At 38.7% G+C, this 17225-nt stretch overlaps 1 protein-coding gene across 1 annotated transcript in view; it reads left to right on the top strand.

Moving 5' to 3' along the window:
* Positions 1 to 17225, top strand: part of Cenpp (centromere protein P) — a 188150-nt gene that overhangs the window by 13445 nt on the left and 157480 nt on the right. Inside the window, exon 4 of the mRNA XM_075969728.1 lies at positions 5701 to 5789. Within this exon, the coding sequence (XP_075825843.1) occupies positions 5701 to 5789 (89 nt within the window). The remainder of the gene's footprint in view (positions 1 to 5700; positions 5790 to 17225) is intronic.

Below are 17225 nucleotides of genomic sequence, written 5' to 3'. Positions count from 1 at the left end.
GCTATGGAGACATTTTCTTTTTCTTTTTTTTTTTTTTTTTTTTTTTTTTTTTTTTTTTTTTTTGGTTTTTCGAGACAGGGTTTCTCTGTGGTTTTGGTTCCTACATTTTCTTAATTGAGGATCCTTCCTCTCAGATGACATTAGTGTCTGTCAAGTTGACTTAAAACTAGCCAACACAGTGCCCTTAAATTCTGTTAGTAAATTATTAGAAACAAAGATGGGGAAATCTGTGTAGAGAGTATCAGGCATTGCTTTAGTTGGTGCAACTCTTGTCAAAGGTGTTTGTAACACAGAATTCATTTCCTCCAGCTGACTGTCCGGTGTTGTCAGCACTGCTGTGTTTGTGAAGAATTTTCAGACAGTTAGAACAAATGTGCACACAGATTCAGTCTTCCATAGCCCCTGCAGTATGAGTCTGAAGGATGGTAGAGTGTGTTTACATAACTTCTCTCCCTGGAACAAAAATACTAAAAAGTAACAACTATTTTTTTTTAAATGAAGAGTATACAATTTCATCACCACAGGCTTTAAAGGTAATCAGCTTATTTGAATATCTGAATCTAGACATTGAAATCCTAATATATTGTGTATCATGAAGGTACAGATTTTTTAAAGCAAAGAGGTGTCTTTCAGCCCAGAAAGACTTGATCTAGGAACTAAGGTGACTAATAATCAACAGCTACCAAAAGTCAACCTGAGACATTGTCTAAGTTCCTTATCTCATGTCAGTGATAGATAAAATTGCAGATGGAGGAATAAGCAAAGTCAATGCAGATTTATTAATGAAAAATGAGACATTAAGGAAAAGTTAGAGAAACTTGTCCAAGTGTGAAGTGTCCTGAGAAAGGGGAAATTATAAGCTGCATGTCTGGTGGTTTTGTACATGACTTATTACAGAAACTAGACAAAGACTAAGATAGTTTTTGTTGAAATTGTTCAATCTCTAGGCATGTCCTTGGGCCAAGCAGGCCAGGAGGCAGCAAGCTTTGCAAATGCCTCCCTGGCCCAGCTGGAGATGATCACATGCTATTTGCCCAGTAATGATAGTGATCATTTATGGAAGCCCATATCTATCCATTGTTAAGTTTCTTTGTTAGCTGCCAACCTTAGCTGACCTACTGGCAGCTACAAACACGGGCTAGTATTGCAAGTTGCTTACTTACCCTTTAGTTGTTGCTGGTCTCTAACCTTGTCTTGTGTCATGCTGGCTATTGATTGAATTATGCTCTCTTTGAACCCTGGCTTTTTTGATCAGCTTGTAGTTTGACCATAGACCTTTTCCCTTACTGCCTATGGGACACTGAATCCTGCCTTAAAAGTATATACAGTTTGAAAAATTACTATCTTTAAAAATGTTTGGTGGTAAAGTGGTAAGGGTAAGGTTGAAACATGGTCTTTTACATTGTTGCTCAGGCTGGTTTAGAACTCACTGTGTATTCCAATGTGGACACTCACTTGTGTCAGACCGCCTGCTTCAGACTTCTGAGTTGCAAGTATGAGCTACTACTATACCTGGCTCTAGAGCCCTTTTCTTAACGGTTTCTGCTCATAGTTCTTAAATCATAAGAGTCAGTTGAGACCTGCTGTTAAAAGGACCAGGATAGAAAAATGACCTGGTAGATTGCTAGGAAGTTGAAGTCAGGGGTATTTATAAGGTCGTTTTCTATATGTATCAAATCAGAAGGAGTGGCATGGTTAACAGTACCAACAGCAGGGCAGGAGTGGAAAACGGTAGCTTGGAATCAGCTTTGTGCTGACTGAGCAGAATCTTTAACCTTGTAGGGATGCACGGGTAGGGATACTAAATGTCAAACTGTGTAGACAGGGTAACTTGCCTGTGTCAGTGGTGAAAGGCTTCTGAGAGTTTTGTTTTCTCCCAACCTTTCTATATTATTATTCCTCTTTCAAGATTTTATTTATTTATCTATTTTACTTTATGTGTGTGTACACCATGTTCTTACTTGATGCTTAGAGAATCCAAGAGAGGGCGTTGGATCTCCTGAAACTGACATTAAAGAGGTTGTGAGTCTTGAAGATACAGAGAACCTTGGTGCTGTTAACCACTGATCCATTGCTCCAACTCCCTAATTTTTTTCCTTAAAATTTTTTTTAAATATAAGCTTCATTGAGAAAGGAAAGAGCAATAATATGGGCAAAGGCATCAAGACCATGATGGGGAAACCCACAGAAACAGCTGACCAGAACTGGTGGGAGTTCACTGACTCCAGACTGACAATTGGGGAACCTGCATAGGACTAATCTAGGCCGCCTGCATGCAGGTGACAGTGGGTGGCATGGACAGTTTGTGGGGCTACTGGCAGTGGGACCAAGAGTTATCCCTAATGAATGGTCTGGCTTTTTGGAGCCTGTTTCCAATGAAGAGAAACCTTGCTCGGCCTACACACAGAGGGGGAGGGCCTTGGTCCTGCCTCAACGTGGTGACATGACAGAATTGTTGACTCCTCATGGGAGGCCTTACCCTCACTGAGGAGCAGATGGGGAAGAGGGGAGGGAAGGGGAACTGGGATTAGTATGTAAAAAATATATATTAAAATATATGTATGTGTGTGTAAAAGCTTCATTGAGATTTATTTCCTCCTCTTTTTTCAGCCCTAAGGAAGCACTAATCTGTTTTTTTATTTATTGCCCCTCTTTGAACATTTCGTAGAAATAAAATCATACAATGTTTGAAGTCTTATGTCTGGCTCATCCTTGCTATAGCACATGTTCGTACTTTGGGGGGGTTAAATAATATCCAGTGTATGGATTACCACATTTTGTCCATTTCAGCACTACACTTTTGGTTCTTTTGACTAATGCAGTCATAAATACTCACGTGGAGGTTTTTAAGTGGAAATATGGGTTGTTTGGCTATATCACTAGAAGTGCAATTATTAGATCAAATAGAACTACTAGATAATGACTGGTATGTTCATCACTTCTCTGATTACTGCCTATTTGTTTTTCTTTTTTTTGAGAATACTTTTTTAGTTTCTATGATCAAACTCACATAGGTATGAACTTACATATTTAGTACAGTGCATTAACCCTGTACAAATGAGAAAAATTAAATTTAACATTTCCAGACCAATATGGCTATAAATTTTTGTGCAGTGCCAACTCAACATGGCATACTGAGATACCTTTTTTCAAAGTTGACAACACAGCTAAAGTTTACTAAAATCCGTATTGTGCGTGTATGTGCGTATGTGTGTGTAGAGACCAATAAAAGCAGTATATCATCAATAGGTTACTGCCTCTTTGTATATTGTCTTTGGAGAAATATCTTTTTAAATTTTAAGTTGTCAGAATGTCTCTGGTGCGTCACTAGGTATGCTAATGCATACTTTTTTTTTTATTTTTTTGGTTTTTTGAGACAGGGTTTCTCTGTGGTTTTGGAGCCTGTCCTGTAACTAGCTCTTGTAGACTAGGCTGGTCTCGAACTCACAGAGATCCACCTGCCTCTGCCTCCCAAGTGCTGGGATTAAAGGTGCGCGCCACCACCGCCCGGCTGCTAATGCATACCTTTAATCCCTGCCCTCAGAACCAGAAGCATTCATTTAGCTCCTTGTGAGTTCCTGGCCAGCCTGGTCTATATAATGAGTTCCAGAACAGCCCAAGTTACATTTAGAGACCCTGTCTCAAACAAATAAACAAACAAACAAACAGAAAATGTCTGAAATTGTTTTCATTAGTGATGAAATTGGTTCTGGCTTTTGGTAATTATTATAAATTAAAAATATCTATTATAAATATTATAAATATCTTTAGTAGTAAGGCTTTCTCTATTTTACTTTAGTGCAGAATCTTTTTTTTAAAGATTTATTTAATTATATATACAGTGTTCTTCATGTGTGTATCCCTGCAGGTCAGAAGAGAGCACCAGATCGTATTAGAGATGGTTGTAAGCCACCATGTGGTTGCTGGGAATTGAATTCAGGTCCTATGGAAGAACAGTCAGTGCTCTTAACCTCTAAGCCATCTCTCCAGCTCTATTCCAGAATCTTATAGGAATCTAAACTGTAAGAATGCTATAAATGAATATTTAGGCAATTGGCTGTTAGAATGATTTCCAGAAGGTCCAGTTTATATTTCTGGTGCCAGGTTTGTGTGTATCTTTACCTGTGGCAGCCCCTGCCCTATACCAGGGCCTGGCACATACTAGACAAGTACTTTGCCATGAGATCCTGGTAGTAGCATTTATATATTCCTGTTCAGTTGAGATGTCACTTGTTTTTAATCTACTACTAGTGAGATCCTAACTTTGCAAATGTAGTCATTTGTTTTATGAGTCTTAGTTTATGTCTTTTATTTTTAGTTTTTATCTTTTCCTCATCATGCTTATATTAAACATTTTTCTCAGTTCATTGCCACACCGACTCTAGTGTCATCTGTGTGACATGACATATGTCATTATCCCGGACGGGAGTTACATGTCCTATGGGACTAGGCTTCCTGGACGTCAATGGCAGACGGCCTGGTATCAGCCGTCGTTGAGGCATAGATGGTTTCTCGATTAGCTGGCTATGCGGAATATGGGCTTTACACAATCTCTTTTATGAGCTAGTTCCAGGACAGGAACCAAAAGCTACGGAGAAACCCTGTCTCAAAAAAATACAAAAAAAAATTAATAATGATAATAATGATATTCTTTATATCTACAAGACAAGGATTATCTTTTCAGGAACAGCTCTGGGATAGGGAAGCACAGTATGAGAATGTATAAGACTACAGCAAAACCCTTGCCATACACAGGGATGTATGATGAGCAAGGGAATAAACGGGTTAATGTTGATGGACAAAAAGTGTTATATTATACTTTGAATTTTATGGATAGACTTGCTAGATCCCGACCCCCATGGTGTCTGCTGCATAAAAAGGTACAAAGAAGTATATTTCAGCAGATGCAGAGAGCTGTCAGGCATATTTGGTCACTAGATGAGATAAAGAAAGGGTTAGAAAGAAAGCCTGCAGGAGGGCCATGAAAGCAGCCATGTAAGCGATAATGAAACAGAAGCTTTCTATTCGTAGATAAGATGAAACCACTTGTCTGAGGTTTACGTTCCCAGGGGCAAGAGTTCCTCTTCAAAGGGTGTTTTATGTCTAACACCTGTTCCTGAAAATATGCTTTTCTTAGAAATCACTGATGTAACTTAAAGAAGCTTTCATACTGTGCCAACTGATGATACATGACCTTCTGATTTGTTCCTTGTTTAAATGCTATATAATGAAAACATGAATTCAGTAAAATTGCAGCAGATTCCAACCACTCTCTGTGTATTGTGTTTGTCTGTCATCTCCAACCTCGTGCCTTCTTGAGTACCAAGACACTGCTTCTCCCACAGTCTGAGTGGCTCCACTGAGCTGGTCTGTGGCAGTTCATGACTTTTTTTCTAAAGTGACTTTTATTTAGATATTTTGAGTTTTGATATAATCATTTTTGCTAGTTTTTTCCTGTTGTTCATTTAGAAATTTTTTAAAAATTCATTCCTCCTAATATTTGTGACTTCAATATTCAATTTATATGATTAATTTGGAAATCATTTTAAGTTTTAGTAACTACTGAGTATAATTTAATTTGCTTAACAAACTCTATTTTATCATTTCTCATCAATTTTCTATTTGCATATTTTAAAAGTAATTTTGTCTGATTTGAAAGACAATCTTCTCTTATGCATAAACTTTTTATCTTTATTTTAGACTAAAGAGAAATTATCTTCTATTATAACTGACCTCAACATAATCATGGAGCCCACAGAATATTCAGAATTAAGTGAGTTTGCATCTAGGTAAGCCGTTTTACAAATTTAATTACTTTGTGGTTGATTTTTGCTCTACAGGTTTTAGAATTTTTTATATAATTTTTTGCTTTCTGTTTTTAATATATTTAAATATTTTTCTTTTTAAAAATTTTATGTGTATGGGTGTTTTACCTGAATGTATGTTTGTATACCATGTATGTGTAGTGCCTGTGAAGACCAGAAAAAGTCACTGAATGTATGCTGTTGACCTTTCAGCTGGATCTTTTAACACATTAATTATAACTTTCAGTTTGAGACTGGGTTTCCCTCTGTGGACATAACTGGTTCAAGCTTTCACTCTTTGACCTTACATTCTTTGTAGCTGAGATTACATGCCAAACCTTAGATATATCAGAACTCCCATTTAACAGATACCAAACTTTGACTCATCTTTGAGTCCAGGTCTGCTGATTGGTTAACAGTGGGTTAAATCGTCTTAATTTTTTTTTTTTGATTTAATGATAGACATTGCCTGTGGAAAAACAAACTGAAGCTGAGTACTTGTGGCCAACATTTTATCATGCTGTCAATGTGGGGAACTAACTCAATGGCAGCCAACAGTTGGGCTGGATTTGGGATTATTATTATTATTGCTATTTTAAAGATATATTTTTATTTTTAATTATGTGTATGTGCACATGAGTTCAGGTACCCTCAGAGTCCAGGAGCAATTCCCCTGGAGCTGGAGTTACAGGCCCAGACAAGGGTGCCTAGAATTGCATTTAGTTACTCTTCAAGTACTTGATGTTTTCTTCTGAGGTATCTCTGCATCAGGATTTTTTTTCTTTGTGTTATGGAGGGTGTGTTGAAGGTTGTCTCTCTGTGTTACGTAGGCTGCCCTAAAATTGTGATCATCTTGCCCTGTCTTCCCAATGTTGGGTCCCAGGGGTGTGCAAATAATGGGTACAGACCACCAAAATTTAGGAACAAGAGCCATACTTTATTCCAGTCACTGCGGGGCAAAAAAAAAAACAAACTTGCACCTCACTAGGGCCACGGGTCAGAGTTAAGCTTCTGACACTGAGACAATGAGAGCTGGTTTTGAGCCTCTTCTTACAGTAAAAATCAAGCACCAGATATGGATCAAAGAGCTTTTACAATCTTGAAGTCAGGCTTAAAATTATGTTACATTTTAAGATTTACACCGTTTTGATTATAGGATACTAACTTAAGATGTTTGAGAAAGCCTGTGCCTGGCACAGCTGCTTTTTGCTGTCCCTTAGAGAATGCAAGGCAGAGAAAGAAAATAGAGTCCCATCGGAGAGTTAAAAGTTAAGGGAATGCAACGCAGGGATTTCCATAGAGGTAATAGTAATAGTTCGAAGCTAACCTTTGCCCACCATAATCGTCTAGCTGGAAGGGAGGAAGCAAAAGTTAAAATGTTTACCTCTGTTCACAGTAGCTATAGCAGCTCTTAAGGCAGAAAGCAATAGTTAAAAGCTAAAAGTGGAGGGCTGGAGAGATGGCTCAGAGGTTAAGAGCAGTGCCTGCTCTTCCAAAGGTCCTGAGTTCAATTCCCAGCAACCACATGGTGGCTCACAACCATCTGTAATGAGGTCTGGTGCCCTCTTCTGGCCAGCAGGCATACACACAGACACAACATTGTATACATAATAAATAAATATTTTTTTTAAAAAAAGCTAAAAGTGGCTGTCAGCTTCAGTTTTCCTAGAATGTGTTTAGGCTTATGATTTTTATATTCTGGGTTCTTCATCAAGTGGCTGAGATTGCAGGCATGTGCCACCACTGATCAGTGTTGGTATAGGTTCACAGACCCAATGAATGCCTTGTCCTTTCCATGGAACTAGACAGATTTCACCTCTGTTCCTCTTTCAGAAGCAGTTATTCTTTGTCTTGGCATCAGGAGTGGTCTTAGGCCTCTCCCAGAGGCAGATGGATTGACCTCCCTTCCAAATTCTTGGAAGCCATGGATTTGTTTTCTTTCATTGCTTTGCCATCTCACCTTCAGTCACTTAAAGTTTCTGATTCTGACAAGGTTTGAGGCTTGCCTGTACTTCAGCAACAGTTGATCATTTTTTGCATGTCTGTGTTACTGATAGTTCTTTCTAGACTTCCACCATGGCCAAGTCTATCTGATACAATGCTTTTGTGTGTGTGGTTCATTTCTCTCAAAGATGGACAAACTGTGACTTAGAAATATTTAGAAGAAATATTTCTTATCGAAACCCATTTATACCCATTCTTTTTCATGTTGAGGATAGTTGACTTCATGGTATGGTGACAGAGTAATTAGGATAGAAATTGTTACACTCAGATCGTGGGGGTTCCCCCAAAACCGTGATGGTGTCTGCACTCTTTTATAAAAGCAAAGAGCCTTTATTCAAACTTAAGCTTGAACTCTCCATCAGTCTAACACAACAGTTGAGAGCAGAGAGTGCCAAGCCCAGCTGGGGTAGGGTTTTTATCATAGTAGAGATTGGGTTGAAGGAATTTCCAGGGTTCAGGACCTTGATTGGCTGACATTTGTCTAGGGGTGTTGGCTAAAAGGGAATATGTGAGTTCTGGGCTCAGTCTAGTGTTCTTATCTAATCTTATCTAATGGTTGGAATGTCAGATACTTCCCTTTAGATGTTGGCCCTCTCTGGGTGGTGTCAGCTTATGGCTTTTTCTGGAACCTGGTGCTGCTTGCCTTGGCAGTTGTGTGACCAGGCTGCCCTGGGCTCCATATTCCCCACTTTTCACAAGTATCAATGACAGGACCCAATCATGGGTCCTGCTTGCCTAGGGAATAGGGGGTGGTATTGGGACCTCAGTACCATTAGCTTACAGATTTTTCTAGGGCAGTGACATTCGCATCAATTGTCATTCTTAAAGCCCTGTAGCTTTTTATCTTTGAGTGCAGTCAGATTATAATCCTGAATGATTTATATAGGAATAATAGTTTTATAAGGCCGTATAATACCTCTTTGATTCTGCATAAAGAAGGTCAAGTGTCTTATTGCAGAGTTATTTTGGTTAATAAATCCATCAATTGACAGTTCTGAGCCTATTTTCATAGTATGTCAATGGGCCTTATAGGTAGTCATTTTGTCCCCTATGTAAGGGAGTTTTCTTTTGACTTAGCTTTTCAACCAGGGAGCACAGGACAGTGTGTTCTTTCCTATAACTACTTCCTGCTGACTTTGGGGCATTGTCAGGGGCCAAGAAGGCTGAAATGCTAGTCAAAAGCAAAGAAGGAATTCAGACAATGAGGTATTTATCAGAAGCATCTGGTTCGTAGACTCTGTTGAAGAGATGGGGAGCATTTACATGGGCTGGACTGGTCCACATCAGCTTTTAGCAAGTCCAGGGCTCGCAATTATTTAGAGCAGGTTGTAGTCAGCAACTGATGCATACATGTGTCTGCCAGCCAAGTGGAAACTTGTTGAGACAAGTTCAAACTAGGAACAGAATTTAAAATTTATGTACTTAAAGGAAAATAATATTTGAAACTTTCAGGCCCATATTGAAATCCATATTATAGAAAAAAGCAGATAACATGTATCTGTAAAACAGCAGGAATAGACTCATACCTTTGAGTCCTAGCAAAAACTATAGGTTTGGGTTAGAAGCATGTATTTTTTTCTGCTGTCCAGAGAGCCAGGTATGGATTGGACAGTGATGTCTTTGACCTGATAAGAAACACCCATACAGTTTATACCAACATGACAAGTAAAATAAATTACCCAAACGGTGGTATCTTAAACCATTTTTTAAATCAAGAGACCTAGCAGCTTTAGAAAAAGCAAGGTTTGATTTTTATATATAAAATGAGCTAACAATCTAGCTATAGCCTTGTGGAAGGATTTGGATGCCTGTTGCTGCTAAGCTGACAGTTTGCTAGCCTAGTCATCAATACTAACAGAGATCCCAGAAGGATAAATAAATTATACCTGAGTACAGACCAAGTTGCTTCCGAATCTATTAAAAATGACAGGGACTAGTCCATTATAGTTAGCCATACCCAGGTCTCCATAGCATTGGAAATAGAAGTATCAGAACAGTTGTCTTAGCCAAGCTTGTATGGTAATTTTTTTTTTCCTGTGGAAGAGGTGCTTGGAAAAGACCAACTTTATTTTGTCCAGGCAAAGTGGTACAATCAATTTTACAATATCCTGTTGTTTGTACACAGTCTAGGCCAGATCCTCGAAGCAGGTATTGCATTAGAGCATCTTGCCCAGTTGTCAGCATCATCATTGAAATACCCTACAGGCCCCCTCCTCAAAACCCACAGCTAGCATGCTCCCAGGGGAACGTCCTGTTTCCTTTTTAAAAAATTCTCCAGATCAGCAGCCAGCCTGCTCCCATAAGAACATCCCACGTGCTTGAGAGAGCAGGATATCTATGAGATAGAGATAGGAAGACTGCAAGGCAAGATGTCAGTAAGATAGGACATCAACAAAGCAGGTTGGCTATAAGATAGGAACAGGGTGACTGTTGCCAGGCATCCATGCTGAGAGAGGAAACCATTCATGCCCCCGCCTCATTCCGGTCGACCAATAACCACGCTTTTGCTTCTGTAAGCTTGCTTTTGCTCTCCCCTATAAGAAGCCCACCCTCCAGTTGGCAGGTGCGCAAGTCTTCCGAGAGATCTTGCCGCCCGCAGGTGCAGGTACCTCTTGCGTTTGCATCTGTGTGGTCTCGGCCTGTTCCTTGGTGTTGGGGAGGTCTCCTCCTGAAAAAGGTCCTCGTCGAGGGTCTTTGAATCATAATCCAGGTGGAGACATCATGGTATCCCATAATTCTTGGAACCTTAGGTCACTGCTAAGATCTGGGAGTCTCTGTCTAATATAATAAGCTTTTTAATCACCATTTTAAATGCCACATTCTGCAGATCTCTGAAGTATTTGAGGACTGCCTAGCTTTATCTGATTAGACAAACTTTGTTTCTAAGTACTTGTTTTAAGCTTGACTTTAAAAACATATACAGGGAACTAAATAAGATTTATCCCTGTAATTATATCAGTGCTTTAAGGATGACAATTAACTTGTATTTCCTATCAGTCTATAATACGTTATCAGCTTTTATAAGACTAGAACTTTACATTCTGTCAGGTTTAGCCTTAAAAATAGTGATTTTCAGTTGAAGCTAATAAACTAAACCAGTCATTCTGAGGGTAAGAACAGAACAAATTTGTTTGCAACTGTTAGTGCTATCTCCTTAGAAGGCAAGGAAAGTCAACAAGGAAAAGATTCCTTGCCTAAATGGGAGCAGGAGGGGAGCCCAGGAGCTAGCATTGCCCTTGACAAGTTCTAAGGCACCGGAACCACCGGTGCCTGAAGGGCCACAAGTTCCTTTAGCCAGAGATAAGGAGGGTGACACCCTTTTTAGGGACTAAGAATGTTCTCCAAATCCCTGAGGAAGTGGGAGTCAGGTCTGAGTACCTGACCTTGGGAAAAGAATTTTGTAGTTTTATCTCTGTTGTTGTGAGCCTTACTAAACAACAATTTTTCAATTGAAGTTCCTCCTATTATCAATACAAAAATTTTATATGACTCAATTTATCCAAATAGCTGAAGCCCAACAAAGTTAGCAAAGACAAGGAGGCTAGACATACATTTTTAAGCCTGAATAGACCTTCTATAAAAACCTAAGACACCTAGGCTATGTAATGAGACCCTATTTTAGAAAAAAAAAAAAGAAAAGCGTTGTTCCAGCAACACCTATACACACAAACTCTTTGTACTGTTAGTCTGCAACTTTTAACTCCTGGCAAAGCCAAAATTTACCTATTTACCCATCAAAGCACATTTGTGCTGTTTTCAGAGTTTTGTGAATATACCATATTAGAATTATATATGTATCATGTTGGTAAAATGTATAGTAGGGCCTAGAAGGATGGTCCAGCGGTTAAGAGCATTTCTTTTTTTAAAAAGATTTATTAATTTATCATGTATACAGTATTCTGCCTGTATGTATACCAGCATGACAGAAGAGGGAACCAGCTCTCATTACAGATGGCTGTGAGCCACCATGTGGTTGCTGGAAATTGAACTCAGGACCTTTGGAAGCGTACTCTTAACCACTGAGCCATCTCTCCAGCCCCCTTAAGAGCATTTCTTATCCTTTCAAAGGACTCAGTTTTGATTTTAGGAACCCATATAGTGGCTCATGACTATCTGTAACTCCAGTTCTAGGGTATCACATGCCCTCTTCTGATCTCTGAAGATACCAGTAATGCACATGTGCACATACATACATGTAGCCAAACACTAATATAAAATACATAAGTCTAATATAAACTGTTTTTATAAATTATATGATAGCTGACTTTACTATTTCAAGAGAGACACTATATTTCCATTATCCACAATAATAACCTTTCACTGAAGTGTAATTTTTCTATTAGTCTCAGTGTGCTTGCTTAATAAATTTAGCTTCATTATGTTATATATATGTATATATAGATAATGAAAACTTTGTACATGCAAGATTTGATATTATTTTGATTTTAGGCTTTCACTAGGAGCCTTGGAATGTATCCTTCATACTCCTCACTCATGTAGGATGCATCCCAAGACTTCTGGTGAGTGTAAATTTTCTTTTCCCTAGAACAAGTAAGCAAAGTTGGAATCATGAATCATATAAGGATTATGTTTGGCATGTTTAATTTTATAATAAATTGCAAACTGTTTTCCGAGATGATCATACTATTATTCAACACCAACACTGTATGAGAGTGAATGATAATATTTAAGTGAAATAATTACTAGCATATTGATTTCTAGGAGAGCTTTGTAAAGTTTTTAATTCAGAATTTCTTCTTTTGCTTTGCTTTGTTTTTAAGGAGACATTTGGAATCACTTTAGTTGAAATTGAAATGTTTTTGCCAACGTTTTGTGAACAATCCATAGCATCTGTTTTACATTTGCTAACATTTGGACTTTCCCTAGGAAAAATGGATACATTATAATCAACTCTACTGTGCTAAGAGTCCCCCATACACTCTATATGTAATTGAAAGCTATGCATGCTATAATAATAGTAATCTTGATAAGTACAAAAGAACTATATTTCTAAAGTTCTTTTAAAAATTACATTACTTTCATTAGGTTGGTGTTTGGGTATCAGTGTACTCTGGACAATTCTTTTTGTTGTTGTTGTTTTTCAAGACAGGATTTCTCTGTGTAACAGCCCTGGCTATCCTAGAACTAACTTTGTAGGCCAGGTTGACTTTGAACTCACTGAGGTCTGCCAGCCTCTGTCTCCCAAGTGCTGGGATTAAAGGAGTGTGCCACCACTGCCAACACTAGTTCACACACTCATGCTCGCTCGCTCTCTCTCTCTCTCTCTCTCTCTCTCTCTCTCTCTCTCTCTCTCTCTCTCTCTCATTGTTGTGTTTATTTTTTGCTTACTTGGTTGATGGAAAATAGATAAATCTTGTCTCTTTGCTTTATGTGCCATATTGAAGAAATTAATCCATTTCACTGGTTTTCTTTTTCAGTGTATATCCTTTGGAAAGTAATTTGTTTACTCAGAACTCTTTTTTTTTTATCTGTCTGTCTGTCTGTCTGTTATTTTGAGTTTTCGAGACAGGTTTTCTCTGTAGCTTTGGAACCTGTTCTGAAACTAGCTCTTGTAGAACAGGCTGGCCTTGAACTCACAGAGATCTGAAAGACTCTGTCTCCCAAGTGCTGGGATTAAAGGTGTGCACCACCACTGCCGAGCTGTTTATTTATTGGTTTTTTGAGACAATTTCTTTTTGTAGGCTTAGCTGTCCTGGAACTAGCTCTGTAAATCAGGCAGGCCTCAAACTCACAGAGATCCACGCGTCTCTGCTTCCTAAGTGCTGGGATTAAAGGTGTATGGCACCACTGCCCAGCAGACAAAATAATTTTTAAAAAACAAATAACAACAAAACAACCCTATTGCTTCCTTTCTACATTTCCACCATGTACTAACTATTGCCATTCTACTTTGTTTTTTTTGGTTTTGTTTTTTTTTTTCTGTTTTTTTGAGACAGGGTTTCTCTGTGGTTTTGGAGCCTGTCCTGGAACTAGCTCTTGTAGACCAGGCTGGTCTCGAACTCACAAAGATCCGCCTGCCTCTGCCTCCCAAGTGCTGGGATTAAAGGCCTGCGCCACCACTGCCCGGCTATTTTTTTTTTTAATGAGAATCTTCTTTTTATTTTTTTAATATTTATTTATTTATTATGTACACAATATTCTGTCTGCATGTATGCCTGAAGAGGGCACCAGATCTCATTACAGATGGTTGTGAGCCACCATGTGGTTGCTGGGAATTGAACTCAGGACCTTCGGAAGAGCAGGCAATGCTCTTAACCACTGAGCCATCTCTCCAGCCCCTGTTTTTTTTATACATTTTTTTATTGATATTTATTGAGCTCTACATTTTTTCTCTGCTCTTCTCCCTGCCTCCCCCCCACCACCTTTACCCTCCCCCAAGGTCATCATGTTCCCAGTTTACTCAGGAGATCTTGTCTTTTTCTACTTTCTACTTCCAGTGTAGATTAGATCTATGTAAGTCTCTCTTAGTGTATACATTGTTGTCTAAATTCTCTGGGATTGTGGTTTGTAGGCTGGTTTTCTTTGCTTTATGTTTAAAAACCACCTATGAGTGAGTGCATGTGATCATTGTCTTTCTGTCTGGGTTACCTCACTCAAAATAATGTTTTCTGGATCCATCTATTTTCCTGCAAAGTTCAAGTTGTCATTATTTTTTTCTGCTGTGTAGTACTCCATTGTGTAAATGTACCACATTTTCCTTATCCATTATTCAGTTGAGGGGCATTTAGGTTGTTTCCAGGTTCTGGCTATGACAAACAAAGCTGCTATGAACATAGTTGAGCACATGTCCTTGTGGCACAATTGAGCATTCTTTGAATATATATCCAAAAGTGGTATTACTGGGTCTTGAGGAAGGTTGTTTCCTAATTTTCTCAGAAAATCGCCACACTGACATCCAAAGGGGCTGTACCAGCTTGCATTCCCACCAGCAATGCAGAAGTGTTCCCTTTTCCCCACAACCTCTCCAGCATAAGTTGTCATCGGTGGTTTTGATCTTGACCATTCCTACAGGTGTAAGATGGAATCTCAGAGTTGTTTTGATTTGCATTTCTCTGATGACTAAGGATGTTGAACATTTCCTTAAGTGTCTTTCAGCCATTTTAGATTCCTCTGATGAGAGTTCTCTGTTTAGGTCTGTACTCTTTTTTTTTTATTGGATTATGTGATCTTTTGGTGTCCAATTTCTTGAGTTCTTTGTATATTTTGGAAATCAGACCTCTGTCTGATGTGTGGTTAGTAAAGATCTTTTCCCATTCTATAGGCTGTCATTTTGTCTTGTTGACCATGTCCTTTGATTTACTAAAGCTTTTCAGTTTCAGGAGGTCCCATTTATTAATTGTTTCTCTCAGTGTCTGTGCTGCTGGGGTTATATTTAGGAAGTGGTGTCCTGTGCCAATGCATTCAAGTATACTTGCTCTTCTATAAGCTTCAGTGCGGCTGGCTTTATGTTGAGGTCTTTGAACCATTTGGACTTGACTTTTGTGCGTGGTGATAGATATGGGTCTATTTTCATTCTTCTACATGTTGATATCCAATTATGCCAGCACCACTTGTTAAATATGCTTTTTTCCCCCATTTGTTATTTTTTGCTTCTTTATCAAAGATCAGGTGTTCAAAGATGTGTGGGTTGATATTCAGGTCTTCTATTTGGTTCCATTGGTCCTCCTATCTGTTCTTTTGCCAATACTAGGCTGTTTTCAATACTGTAGCTCTGTAGTAGAGATTGAAATCAGAGATTGTGATGCCTCCAGAAGTTCTTTTATTGCATAGTTATCCTGGGTTTTTTGCTTTTCCAAATGAGGTTGAGTATTGTTCTTTCAAGGTCTTTGAAGAATTTTGATGGGCATTGCATTGAAGTTTTTTGATTTTTTTTTAAGTACATCAAATATTTCATTAAAGTAGAATTTAAATTACTTGGTACAAGTAAAAAGGTAACACGGAACATGCAACAAAACCGCTTAGGAGTTTATTAGAGGGGGCATGTACAGGCCTGTGGAAGTCAGTGTGCAGAGAGAGAGAGAAAGAGCTGAAGATGGCGCCTCCAGCTTTTAAGGGCTGCCTAGCACATGCGCACAGGGGCTCATGCACCTGCGTGGCACGTAGATGTTGCATGTGGGTCATTTGGAGTCCTTTAAGATTCTCGGGGCCATTAGGCACTTCTGCCTGAGGGCTTGTCCACATATGTATGGCTCTGGAACCCGGAAGTGTCGGCCATGTTGTGTAGCTGAATCATTACATGAATTATGAAGTATTTGTCTTTTGGGGGTAGAGACTGGCTTTAGTTAGTACAATATTTTTTAAAATTTAAATTGATTTTGACTGATACATTGAAAAAATTAAAAATTTCTTAAGTATGCTGTTTTGATATATATGCATTGTATACTATTTGAATCGAGTTAAATATGTTATTTATTTCTTTACTAAAAAATTCTTGCAGATTTCTGAAATGTATGGTACATCTTATATATAGACACTCTTGGTATAATATTAAGGTAGAGCCATAATAGTATGTTTGAGAAATTCTTTGTTTTAAAATAGAATTATGATGTAAATAAATATCATATTTTGGTCATCCATTTATTTGCCAGTGGACATAGAAGTCCTGTTTTAGTTAGGGTTCTATTGCTGTGAAGAGACACCATGACCAGGGCAACTCTTATGAGGGAATACATTTAACTGGAGCTGGCTTACAGTTCAAAGGTTTAGTCCATTATTGTCATGGCAGGAAGCATGGTGTCATACATACATGCATGGTACAGGAGAAATACCTGAGAGTTCCACGTCTTGATCCCCAGGCGGCAGCAGGAAGAGACAGTGACACACTGGCCAGGCTTGAGCATCTGGAACCTCAAAGCCCAGTACCAGTGACACTTCCAACAAGACCACATTTCCTCCAACAAGGTCACACACATTTCCTAATAGTGCCATACCCTATGGGCCTATAGGGGCCATTTTTATTCAGACCTCCACAGGTCCTTTCCACATATTAATTATTGTTATGAGAATGAGTATACAAGTATCTCTTAAGAGGAGACTGTTTTCCTGTCTTTTAGGCATATTCCCAGAAGTGAAATTGTTAGTGTGCATGGTAATTCTTACTTTTAATTTTTCTTTCATTCTTTTTTTGAGATGTGGTTTCACTGTGTGGTCCTGACTGTCCTGGAACTTGTTCTGTAGACTAGACTGGCCTTGAACTGACAAGAGATCCACCTGCTTCTGCCTTCTGAGTGCTGGGATTAAAGGTGTGCACTACCACCTCCAGGCTCTCTAGTTTTCTGAAGAACTGCCATTCTGTTTTCCACAGTAGATACCTGCTGCTAGATAGTATGTCTATGTGCATGTGTTTAATACAGTTAGCTATTGTGTTGAGTTTCTCTATTTTCTGCTCTCTGGCTG

This window comes from Microtus pennsylvanicus, chromosome 4 (assembly GCF_037038515.1).
Source record: "Microtus pennsylvanicus isolate mMicPen1 chromosome 4, mMicPen1.hap1, whole genome shotgun sequence".
In the NCBI taxonomy this organism is placed as follows: Eukaryota; Metazoa; Chordata; class Mammalia; order Rodentia; family Cricetidae; genus Microtus; species Microtus pennsylvanicus.
Note: the sequence above shows the minus strand (reverse complement) of the source record. Positions and strands in the feature narration are given on the sequence as shown.